General features: G+C 54.2%; 1 protein-coding gene across 1 annotated transcript in view; it reads left to right on the top strand.

Annotated features, from left to right (window-relative positions):
- The window catches only part of LOC113490609 (E3 SUMO-protein ligase PIAS3-like), a gene marked incomplete at its 3' end in the record, with an annotated part of 12,187 nt that extends 331 nt beyond the window's left edge, over positions 1-11,856 (top strand). Inside the window, exons 2-12 of the mRNA XM_026867134.1 lie at positions 13-214; positions 3,862-3,946; positions 4,632-4,682; positions 6,876-6,966; positions 8,400-8,534; positions 8,661-8,766; positions 9,365-9,438; positions 9,930-10,090; positions 10,503-10,639; positions 11,083-11,254; positions 11,470-11,856. Coding sequence (XP_026722935.1) covers positions 13-214; positions 3,862-3,946; positions 4,632-4,682; positions 6,876-6,966; positions 8,400-8,534; positions 8,661-8,766; positions 9,365-9,438; positions 9,930-10,090; positions 10,503-10,639; positions 11,083-11,254; positions 11,470-11,856 — 1,601 coding nt within the window. The remainder of the gene's footprint in view (positions 1-12; positions 215-3,861; positions 3,947-4,631; positions 4,683-6,875; positions 6,967-8,399; positions 8,535-8,660; positions 8,767-9,364; positions 9,439-9,929; positions 10,091-10,502; positions 10,640-11,082; positions 11,255-11,469) is intronic.
- Positions 11,857-11,890: the final 34 nt, after the last annotated feature.

Genomic DNA, 11,890 nt, shown 5'->3' with positions numbered 1-11,890 from the left:
GCGCTGACGCAGGGCGCGGTGTGTCACCTGCCCTACGAGCACGGCGCCGCCGCGCCGCCGGCTCTGCTGCCGCCCGTGCCCGTGCTGGGGCCCAAGCACGAGGCGGACGTCCAGCACCTCTCGCCGCCCATCCACCCCGTCCACCCCGATGTCAAGATGAAGAGGCTGCCCTTCTACGACGTTTACGATGAGCTGATAAAACCCACCACGTTAGGTACGTCGGGAAACGCTCGCCTCGCCTGTTCTCTGGAGGCTCCTTCCGTTTGCCGTCAGCCGGGGAGGTCAGGAGCCGGGTCGCTTTCCGTCGGGGCAGGTTTGGAAGGATGATGCCCAGGGCTGAGCAGGGCTTCGTAGGGTGATGGAATGGTTTGGGTTGGGAGGGACCTTTGAGATCATCTTGTCCACCCCCCTTCCCCGGGCAGGGCCACCTTCCCCCAGCCCAGGTTGCCCAAAGCCCCGTCCAACGCGGCCTTGAGCCCTTCCAGGGAGGGGGCAGCCCCAGCTTCTCTGGGCAGCCTGTGCCAGGGCCTCGCCCCCCTCCCAGGGGAGAATTTCTGCCTTAGATCTCACCTAAATCTCCCCTCTCTCAGTTTAAACTCCTGCCCCCTGATGACGAGTCCCCCCCCACTTCCCGCAGCCCCTTTCAGCCCTGGGGGGCCACTCTAAGCTCTCCCCGGAGCCGTCTCTTCTCCAGCTGAACCCCCCAACTCTCCCACCTGTCCTCACCGGAGAAGAGTGGTTCCACGGTTCCATCCCACCGATAACTTCCGTCTCCGGCTCGTGTGGGCTGCCAGAGATGGAAGCTTTGAGTTGCTTGTCGGTCTTGTTCCAAACTAATTTGCATGAAAAAAGCCATTTCTCTCCCAGCCGACACCTTTTCTGCTAAGCACGTGTTTCACAAGCGCATAAAAGTTTGGGATTATTTACCGGTTTTACCTTTCTCTGTGTTCTGAACCGTGAAGCTTTCTCTGGGCTGTGGTACCGTCAGCGTTTGGGTCCTAACCCTGAAAGAATAAAAACCTGGTTCAGTTGGCGCGGGCTCCCTTTCCAAACAAATTAGCGCCTGCCAGGAGAGTTAATTACGAAAAGCAGTTTGTTATTTTTGCAAACAAGTGGTGTTATACAACTTCCAGCAAAAAGCGCTTCTTAAAAACCCTCCGCCGCCTTGGAGTCCTAATTCTGCCTTAATTGTTAACAAAAGTCCAGTCCTAAAACCCTTCCAGTATGTAAAATTAATGAACCTTTTTGTGCGTTATGATTTTTAGCTTGTTGCAAATAGGAGAGGGGCCGGGTCCGCGTTGGTGAGAGAACTCAACGTTGGGCAGGAAGCAAACGGGGATCTTGGAGCGGAAACGGGGTACGGCAAGAGGGCAAAGCCGCTTGTTTCTCCGTGCCATGTGGAGGCCGAGCGCTCCGATGCTTCCCCGCTTGTAAAACAGGAAAAGAAAATGCGTGGGTTTTTTGTTTTTTTTTTTTTTTTTTTACCCAATTCCCCAAAAGTTGTGGTTCTTGTTAATTTTAAAAGGCTGGTGGGGAGAGACGTAGAGTACGGAGTTTGCTCGGGAATTGCTGGTGGGTTTGGAAGCGCCGCCGCAGGCTTCGCTTGGGATCCTTTGGGCTCCCGAAGAAGGTTTTGTTCTGATTTATGAAGGTTTTATTTTGGTTTTTAGAGTGAGTTGTAAATTGTATTTTTACTTTGGGTTGAGCCCTGCTGGCCTCTCCAGACTAGATCCACCCATCTTAGGCCTTTTAAATGGTTTTCGCTTGGCTTCGGGGTTGTTTTTGTTTCATATAAACATAGTAATGTTTGCTAAAGTGGAGATAAGCGTCTCTACTGGCAACCAAACCCATGTGTTTTGTTGGGGGGTTTGGTTTTGTTACTGTTTTGCTAAAAATTGCTTTTTTCCTTCGGTTTGGCTTTGCTCAGCCTCTCAGACAACCTGTGGTTAAGCCTCTTCTCTGAAACGGGATACTCGCCTTGCAAAAGAAATTATTGTGGTTTTTTTTTTTCTCTCCCCTGATAAAACTCCGTTACTTTTGTGTTTGATCTTGAAAGAGTTTTTATGTAATTCCTAAGGGATGGTCAACTTTTATTTTTGGCTTCTGGTGGCTTGTGTCTGTCTTCTCCCTTTTGCTGTGTAAAAGTCCCCTTCCCATTCTGTTGGTTTAGTTACTTGGGGCGACTTGTTATTTCCAGATATGAAGGTTGTGGTGTCAGGGGAGGGAAAAAAAAAAAAAAACAAACAGAAATAAGCAAGATGTAAGAAGAAATAATGCAAATGGGGATGGAGAAGGTGAAGACAGTGGCAGGGGGTTATGATAAAGCCTCGTGGTCCGCAAGGGAGGAAGGTCCAGGCTTTGGTTTTCCCACTCCCCGTCTACACCAAACCTCTCGTGCCGTCTGGAGACGTCGGGAGCAGGAACACGGCTCAGAGATTGCTGATTAGGTGGAGGCTGGCTCTTGGTTATAAACGGAGGCAGCAGAGCACAGAGAAAGCTGCAGATTTTGAGCAGCTTTACTCTGCTGGCCCTGCTGGGAGCAGAATCAGGACCCGATTTTGTCATGGAGAAAGGACAGAAAGTCCTAAGATGGTCGGAACCCCTCCGGTCTGCCAGCCTGTCGGCGCTGCCGGGCCGGGGAAGAGCTGGCAGATGATCTGCCAGGAAACTCTGGGCCTTGCATTCCTGGCATTCCCGAGCTGCAGGAGGCTGGAGAAGGAAAAACCCTTCCCCTGCTGAGGAATCTCTGCTTTTGGGGGAGGCCAGCGTGGGGGTGGCCCCGAGGACGGAGCCAACCTCCGCGGGTCTGCAGCTGCCTCGGGTTCTCGTCACAAGTGTCACCAAATTCCTCAGAATAAATAAAGGCTCGAACTGTGGGACTTACGCGAACACGGGCCACGGTGATAACGTCCTCAGCTTCGTGTTCTCTTGACCCAGGGACGCTCCGCGTCCCAGAGAGCACCAGCAGGAGCTGCTCTTGCTCAGGACCTCTCCTGACGGCTGTAAAAAACAAGGGCAAAAGTGGCCAAATCGGCTCTTTGCAAATCAGGTGGGCTTACGGCGTCAGTGGTCTTCACCCTTGAATACTGATCCTCTGCAAATACCAGTAAAGCAGCTCAGCCTGCGGTGAGGGGCGCGGACGCCCGCCCCTTTTACCAAGGGAGAAGCTCAGGCGCAGAAGAAGTAACTTGGTTAAGGTCAGGGTGAGAGAGGGGGGAAATCCTGGTTTATTTTTACATCCATCTGGCACTAAACGTTTTTACCGTGCTGGTCACTAACCCTCCCGTCAAATTCTTGACTCTCCCCTTAGGTGGGTTCCTCACGTGTGTTTATTTTTAATCAGGGGACGGGGCTGGTTTTCTCCCACTTGGCCGTGACTCTGGCCGAGGAGAAAATGATCGTTGTTCAGCAGCTGTACTTATTCCTGCCCCCAGTAATTACGGTTTCTAGGGCAGGGGGTGACCTCTGGCACTCCCTTAGCTCCCCACTGGATCTTGCTCTTCCCAGCCCCTCCGCCGATCCCCTCGTGTGGCTCCTCGTGGACTCAGGAGGCTGCTGCCGGCCCGGCAGAGCGAGTGGGCAGGTTTCCCTGTTTCCTCCCCGTTTGCAATCCCCGAGAGCCTCCTTTTCTTTCCAATCCTTAAGTTTTCCTTATAAATAAAACGACGGAAAGCAAACATCTGCCTCTGACAGCCCCGGCGCTTGGTTACGCGGTCAGGGACTTCCCTGCGCGGAACTGCAGTTAATTTTGACGACAGGTCGCCTTCTGCTTTTCGTGGAAGCTGCCCTTTGTTTATTGGCGCCTGCAGGGGTAAGAAGGGCTTAATAATGATTTAATTTGTCTGAACTTCTCTTCTGCAGCCTCGACGAACAGTCAGCGGTTTGAGGAAGCTCACTTCACCTTCGCTCTAACCCCCCAGCAAGTTCAACAGATCCTCACCTCCCGGTAAGCGAGGCGGCGGCGGCGCCGTGCGTTCTCTTCCCCGGCAGAACGGAGAGGGGAGTCGGGAGGAAAAAAAAATGGGCAGAGTTTGGGTGAGCGAGCCCGGCAGATGAGGCGTCAGGGATGGTCGGAACAGGAGGAAGAGCTGAATCTTAAGCTCCTCCTGTTCCTCAGCTCCAGCGCGGAATAAACGCCGAGTTGGGGGTGAAAATCCTTGATGTTGGCGGAGCTGTGCCGCACCACCGAGGTCTTTGCCTCAGAGCCTGCAGCTTGGAACTCCTGTATGCAGGAAGGGAAACACGGCCGTTGGGATAAAACCAGGCTAGTTCATCCCAAAATTCAGGCCTGCCCTCCACCCGTGCCTGCAAACGCAACCGTTCCTTTGCGTTGGCGACGCTGCAGCTGGCGTTACCTTAACGCTCCGCAGGAGCGAGACTCTGAGGTTGTTTTTTCTCCTTTTCTCTCTTCTGTTCGACGGGGTTTTTTTGTTTCGCGTCCTTGCTGGGGAGTTTTGCCTGCCAGTTCGGACAGGTAGTCCCTGTTTTTACAATCCAGCTGCGCTGGTTTTACTCCTGCCCCAGGTAACATGTATTGATAGCAATATAATTTAATAAAATGTTAGGCTGTTGGCGTTGTAATTCTCCATTAAGCGTTGCTGATGGACTGAAGAGCTGCTTTTCCGTTGCAGAGATATCTTACCAGGTGCCAAATGTGATTATACTATACAGGTGCAATTAAGGTAAGGTCCTTTCTTTTTAATGAACGCGTTAAGTCCCGTTCCCTCGGCATCAGCATTAATTTGTCCCTGATTTGGGTGAATGGCGCTTTTGGCACTTGATTTGGTTTGAAATCGCCGGTCGATTTGCTCGGAGGGAACGTTACACGTTTGGTGCCGTGTTCTGAACACGGGTTCCTCTGTCGGGGCACGAGCCTCTGATCAACGGTGCAACACCAGACCACGAGGGTCTGCCTGAACTCGGTGAGGCCGCAAGAGCCGTCTCTGGGTGACACTTCGCTGGCCCATGTGGCCTCGCGCGCCAGGTTTGGGTTTTTTTTCAATTTTTAAGCATAGTAAAGTTTAAATCTTTTTCGGTGTTCCGCACGCTTACGTGGAACTTGCTTCTTTCTCTTCTCCGTCTTAATTATTTGCCTTTTTGCAGATGGATTGCAAAAGGCAGAATTGGAGGCAAAAGCCACGTGACCTTAAAATTTAAAACGTTTTTTGATACCCACCTAGTTGTTACTCACGAGAATGCGAGACCTGTTGGAGACCGCGAGTAGAAAAATACTTGCAAGTGCTTCACAGGCGATCCTCCGGGTGCTGGGTGGTTTTTTCGGGGCCTCCCACGCTGCCCCGCAGCACCGAGCAGGATCTGAGGAGGCTCTTGCCCAACGCTCGACCCTTGGCAGAAAGTGAAATTCTCTTATCGGAGATTTGAACTTGGCAAAGAGACGGAGCATCGCCGCTGAGCTCTTGGAGGGGGGGGGCGGGAAAAAAAAGGGATGAGTTGAGGGCTTTGGGCGCGACCCCTGGAAGCGTGGAGTTGTTTGAAAGCTGATTTAATTCAGGAGCAGCACGTTGCCTTTCAGGGGGACGTTCTGGATTAATTGCGATTCCGTGGCAATGTCTCTCTGATTTGGGGCTTCGCTGCCGCGGTTTTCCTGCTGTGTCCGTCTGTTCTGCTCTTGCACACGGAGCCGCCGGAGCGAAGCCGAGGGGCATCCTGTTCCCTGAAACGCATCAGGAGGTGGAGGCTCGGAAACGTCTCTGCTGTAGCACAAAATAACACCACGGGTGTTTTTAAAGGACCGCTCTCGCCGCGTGTGCCTCTCGCTGTGGTTCGGGTGTTGGGGATGAGACGGAGTTTTACCAATAGTCCACCAGGAAGCTTTCGGGAGCCTCCTGGGGTGTCCAGGGTGCACCCCGTCACCCGGAGGAGTCAGCCCTTACTCAGCAAAACTTTTAAAAACGACGGTGGCACCATTTCTTCTCTCCCGCTGACGTGCCTTGGCGGTATCTCGTGTTCCCAAGCAGGAAAAAGATTAACTCGCCGTTTCGTTCTGTTTTATTTGGCGAGCGGAGAGAGAGGTTAAAAACCCAGTAAGATCGGGTTTAGGTTTTTTTTTGAGAACGTTGGTGGTGCAGCTCGGCATCGGCGTGATGCGGCGGCTCGTGGGCTGCGGAGCTGCCTCCTCCGAGAGACCACAGAGCAGGGGGGTGACCCCCGGCCCGGTCTGGGCTGCTGCTGGTGCTGGGCTCTGGTCCGAAAGGTCTTTTCCAACCTGACTGACTCTGCGCTGGGGCAGGCAGCGCTAGGCCGTGGTGCCAGAGGAGCTCTGAGGTGCCTGCTCTGTCCTGCAGGACTCGCTCGGGACCAAATACAAGTTTTTAGTTCCTCGGGACCTTGTGTGGGGTAACTCAAACCGACGTAGCTCCCTGCGTCCCGAAGTGCCGCAGCATTCTGTAGGGTGACGCCGGGTGCGATCGTGCCCGGACCTGGGTGGAACCGTCAGCTACGAGGCTCCCGGCGCGGGAATTACTGCGGGGAGCAGGGGGGGCGCAGAGCGAGCAGCAGCCACCCGCCCCGCCTGAGCGCTTTCTGTCGGGCTTGGAATGACGTTAGGCCAGAGGAATACGCTTTGCCTTCGAAACCCCGACTCTGGGCAGCCTAAACTGTCGGCTGGGCTGAATCAAAACGAGCCCTGCCCCTGCGCGCGCCGCCCGCCCGCCGTTGGAAGTCGCTGGCGCGTTAGGGGCTGCTCGGCTGCTCCTGTGTTTTTCCAGCCATTGATCTGTCCCCGCTTGGAAAACGTGGTTTTTCCCTTTTTAAAGGGAAGTTTGGCTGCCGTGTGGTGGGTTTTTTTTTTGGTTTGTTTTTTTTTTTTGTGAGCGTCACCACTTACTTGCCAGTTTCTCCCTCCTGCTTCTTAGGTTTTGCTTGTGTGAAACCAGCTGTCCCCAAGAAGATTACTTCCCTCCTAATTTATTTGTCAAGGTCAATGGAAAACTCTGTCCCCTGCCCGTGAGTAAATCTTATTTCTTCTTAATACGTTGTAGACTAAAATCTGCCCCTTTTACACAGCTGCGGCTCCCTGGGAGTGCAGTGGGAATGTATTTTCCGGAGATTAAAGACTGCCTCGAGGACATGGTGTGGTTAGAACACAGAACTGATTTCGTGTTACAGGGCTGTGGATCGGTGACGAAAGCTCTTTGATTCGAGGAGTGTGGTCTTTAAGTAGAAGAATATGCAAACTTTGGGCCTGATTTTTTTTTTTTTTTTTAAACCAGCAGATTCCCTCTCTTTTTTTTTTTTTTTTGAGAAGAAACTCGATAATAAAAAGGCAGAGTAAATTCTGAGGTTAGTGGAATAATGCACTGCCTTTAGTTTACTGCGCTGCAGGAAGACCTGGGTGCTCCAGCCAAGGCTGGGGTCCTGTGTGCTGGATAATGTGGGTTTTCTTTTTTTTAAAAAAAAAAAAAAAGTGTTTGCCCCAGTTCACAGCCCATAAAGGGGCACGATCTGGTGTCACGCCCAGGAAAGGTGTCAGCCAGCTGCCCCACGCTGGCTTCGCTCCGCTGGAGCTGGCGCTTTTTGCAATCAAACCTGCAGAACAGCCTCTAACGCTCCGCTGGAGCCGCTCCCTTCATATTTTTCGAGATTTGCATTTTTGGCCTCGGATATTCTGCCTGGTTTTGGCCGACGCAATAAAGTAACCTGCTTCCAAAAAAAAAAATTAAAAATAAAACCAGAAGTCGTTTCCGGCCTCGTGGGGGCGGAAAGAGGGAAGCGCCTGTGAGACACGAGATGGCTCAAGGGTCCCCCCGGTCACAGAGAAGTTTCTTGCGTTGGTTTGGATGAGTCAGTGCGGCTGAGGAGCTGCTGCAGCTCCGCGGGAACCCTGTTTTTTGTTTCGCTTCTGCTTAAGCTGCGATGGGTGGTGGCTCCTGAATCGGCCTCAAGCTGCCCAGTCTAACCGAGGGCGATGAAAAAAGGGGGATGTAAATCTCTCTGAATCACAGAAAAGGCACTCTTGGGCTGCAGTAATCGAGTTGGAGTGTGGATATAATGAAGCAAAAACGAGATCAACGGGAGATTTGTCACGGGGTGTGAGTTTTTAGCTTCCCAGCCTCGATCCTCCCTGTAGGATTTGGGGTTTAACTCGGTGCTGTTCGGGCACATCCCGGACTGACGCTGTTTCGGCTTACGATGGGGTTCCAGCGTGCTCGTCGGGGTAGTGGAGGGAACCTTTATTCTTAATTTCTCGGCGTTGAGGCACAATAACGTACCCCTTGGAGACCGGTAGAGAGAAATTCTGCAAGCTCCAAGGTGTGACACGACACGTCTCGAGGGACAGCGTGCCGTGATCGTTGGGTTTGTAAGATTCTTGTGGGTGGCTCTAACGCCTCGGAGAGGATTCACCCGACGCCAGGGAACCTTCCTGTCTTTCTTTGCAGGGTTATCTCCCACCCACGAAAAACGGCGTGGAGCCGAAACGACCGAGCCGCCCCGTTAACATCACGCCCTTGGCGCGGCTCTCGGCCACCGTCCCCAACACCATCGTGGTGAACTGGTCCTCGGAGTTCGGCAGGGTGAGCGCGCTGAAAACCCTTGCCCCTTCCCTGCCGCTCCTTCACTGAGCTGTGCAGGCCCGGGAGAGCCCTCTCCTCTGCGGAGGGTTTTTCTAGGTCTGAGCAGCGTCACCTTCCTCCCGACAGAACTACTCCCTGTCGGTGTACCTGGTGAAGCAGCTGACGTCGGTAACGCTGCTGCAGAAGCTGAGAGCCAAGGGCATCCGGAATCCCGACCACTCGCGAGCCCTCAGTAAGCGTTAGGCCCGCGAAGGCGTGGCTGGGCTTTGGGCCGAGCCTGAGCGGCGCCCGGGAAAGCAGGGCAGCGCTCGGTCCCCACGCCAGGGCAGCGCGGGTCTTCGGTCTTCACGTGCGCCCCTTCTCGCGGGCCCGCCCGGCCTGTTGACAGGAAAGTCAAGATGGTGAAAATCCGGGATTATTTCTCAGTGATCCCATTCAACAAAGCTCGAGATCAACCCGTCCTCCGGGGCGCTGCGCGTCTCCCTTGTGATTCTCTCAAAACGTTTGTCGCGGGAGCAGCAGCGGGAGCGGGGCCGGTGTTTACGCTCGGGTTCCGTTCTCCTTCCCGACAGCCAGGCCTTTCCCCCGTGGGGTCGTTTCTGAACTCGGGAGGGTAGGGGCTGTCTGCTTGTGCTGCACATACAGTCTGGCCACGGAGACTCTTGCCAGAGCCCTTAATGCTAATAACATCTGCTGCCCCAAGCGTTACCTGCCTGTAATTTGCATAATAAGTGTCACGGTGCAAATTATAAATCACGTCTGTGCGTATCTGCGCGCGTACAGAAGGAGGATGCTGACAGGAGACCTTTTTCCCCCTCCTCTTCTTTCAGTCAAAGAAAAACTAACAGCTGATCCTGACAGTGAGATAGCCACAACGAGCTTACGAGTTTCCCTGATGTGTCCAGTAGGTTTCTACGGTTTTGTTCATTTTTTCTTTTTTCTTGGCGAACGGCTTCCCGCGTTACCGTCGCGTAAGAACGCTTTGGCCTGAGCTGGCGCTGCTGCGGCCCCGCTGGTGTCGAGCACTCAGCTTTGATTCCTAAATAAAAGCAGAAGCACTTGCTTTTGTGTGTAAAAACAAAAAAAAACAGCTGAGATTGTTGCCCAGCCAAAAAATGCCTTGTGCTGGCCTTCCACCCTCGCTGCTAGCAGGAAGCGTGCTCAAAAACAAAGCAAAAAGGCAAAAATACCCACAGGAATGTTTCTTTTATTTTGTGTTTTATTCCTTCACTGATATTTAGTTTCTTCTCTGGTCAAACACGCTTTGAGTGCCGGGCAGGGGCTGCGGGGAGGAAACGGGGAACGCCGCCGCTGCGGTGACTCGGTGCTGCGTGAACAAAAAAAACCAAAAAAGAAACCCAAACCCAGCTTTGGTTCTTCCTCCTTGTCGCCCAGCTGGGGAAGATGAGGCTGATCGTGCCGTGCCGAGCCATCACCTGCACCCACCTGCAGTGCTTCGACGCCGCGCTCTACCTGCAGATGAACGAGAAGAAGCCCACGTGGACCTGTCCCGTGTGCGACAAGAAAGCCCCGTACGACGCCCTGATCATCGACGGGTGAGCTGGGCCGGCTGCTCGCGCGGCCTCTACCCTGGAGAGTGTTTTTCTGTTGAGGTTTATCCCCCAGCGCTGGCATACAGAGACAAGTTACGGCCTCGAGTAACTTAAAATCTGATTTTTCGTTCCCGAAACTGCTGCGATGCCAATCGGGGAGAGATTTCTCCCAAAGAGCAAGACGCCTTTGTCAGAATTTTGGCTGCCCTGCTGTGGCAGCCTCTGCAGAGGCAGTAACGAAGGAACCTGCACAGCGGGGCTTGAACAGAGCCCTCCTGTGTCCACTGACCATCGTAAAACCCCCCCGGGCAGGTGATAGCGGCCCCAATTGCAGAGCAGCGACTCTCGGTAGCCCTTTGGAGCCCCCTCCCGAGCGCCGTCTGGGCTCTCCCCAGCCTGTGCTCTCGCCCGACAGGTTGTTCATGGAAATCCTGAACTCCTGCACGGACTGTGACGAGATACAGTTCATGGAGGACGGCTCCTGGTGCCCCATGAAACCGAAGAAGGAGAACCAGGAGGTGTGCCAGGCCGCTGCGTTCGCTGGGATCGAGGGTATGGCAGCTTTGCTCACCGACTCTTTGGGTTTGCACTCTTCTTTTTTTTTTTTTTTTTCCAAAGCAACGTTTACACTTAAAATTTTGACATTTACAAAGCAACATTCGGAGCGTTTCAGATCCCGCCTGGGAGATTTGAGGTCACACTGAAATACCAGGAGCATGACAGGCACTTAGCACCCCGCTGTGGAGTAAGTGCTAGAAAAATCAAGGGGAAAAAAAAAAGCAAGTTTCCTGGTGAAACTGCAGCGTTAATTCCAGGCGGGCTGCGGAGGCCTGACCCCGGCGTGGAGATACTGCCTCTGTTCCGGGGTGGGGTGTGGATTTGCCACGAGCCGTTGGGAAGCCCCGAGCCTCTCGCCGGGTTGCAGCACGACTGGCGGCGTTTTGCTCGTCTCTCCGTTGGGGCAGCAGCCCCTGATGGCTGGTTTCCCCCTGCAGCCGGTTCCCTCTACACCGTCAGCTCCGAGGGCAAGAACTCTTCGGAGGGCAAAAAAAAAGTGGAGGTTATCGATCTCACTCTGGACAGCTCGTCGGACGAGGAGGAGCCGCCGGCCAAGAAGCAGTGCCCTGTCTCCGGCACGGCTCTTCCCACAGCGGCCGGGCCCAAGGGGTAAGGCAGTGCCAGAGCCCGGCTTTGCTGGGCCTCGCCTCGTTTTCCTTCCTGCTCTCCTCTTGCTGGTAACGGGATCTGCCCCGGGAAGCACTGGTGACCCACCCTGGGGGGGCAGGGGGGGGTATGGTATCTCCAGGGGTTGGTTTTGGTGATAACGCCCGAGGAATTCTGCCCTCAGCGTGTCCTTCGGGCGGGTCTGTGCTCTCTTTCAGGGTGTTGAGCATCGATCACCAGCCCTCCTCGGTGCTTCGGAGTCCTCCCATGGCAGCTCTGGGCAGCGACTATCTCTCCAACCTTCCCCTTCCTGACTACCACCCCTCCTACCAGGTGTCCTCAGAGCTTCAAGGTACCGACAACAAACCCGGCAGCACTTTGCAAACGCGCCCAGTTGGACCAGTTTACCAGCCCAAGCGGCGGCTGGCGCGCCGGCCGCCTCTTGCACCCAGCGACGGGGCCCCTCGGGTCGCTCACGCCCCAGGTTTTTCGTGGCCTGGGCAGATCAGAGGTTTGGAGCAGCCGACCCGACGCAGAAGAGGGAAGAAGGGAGCGAGAGTTTCTCTCCCTCCTGGGGAAATCTGGTGCTTCGATACAGATCGCGGGTCGGAACGACCCAGGTTTTGGCTCCTTAGTGTG

Source organism: Athene cunicularia, unplaced genomic scaffold (assembly GCF_003259725.1).
Source record: "Athene cunicularia isolate RWA unplaced genomic scaffold, athCun1 SCF_172, whole genome shotgun sequence".
Taxonomy (NCBI): Eukaryota; Metazoa; Chordata; class Aves; order Strigiformes; family Strigidae; genus Athene; species Athene cunicularia.
This window is presented reverse-complemented; position numbering and strand designations above follow the sequence as displayed.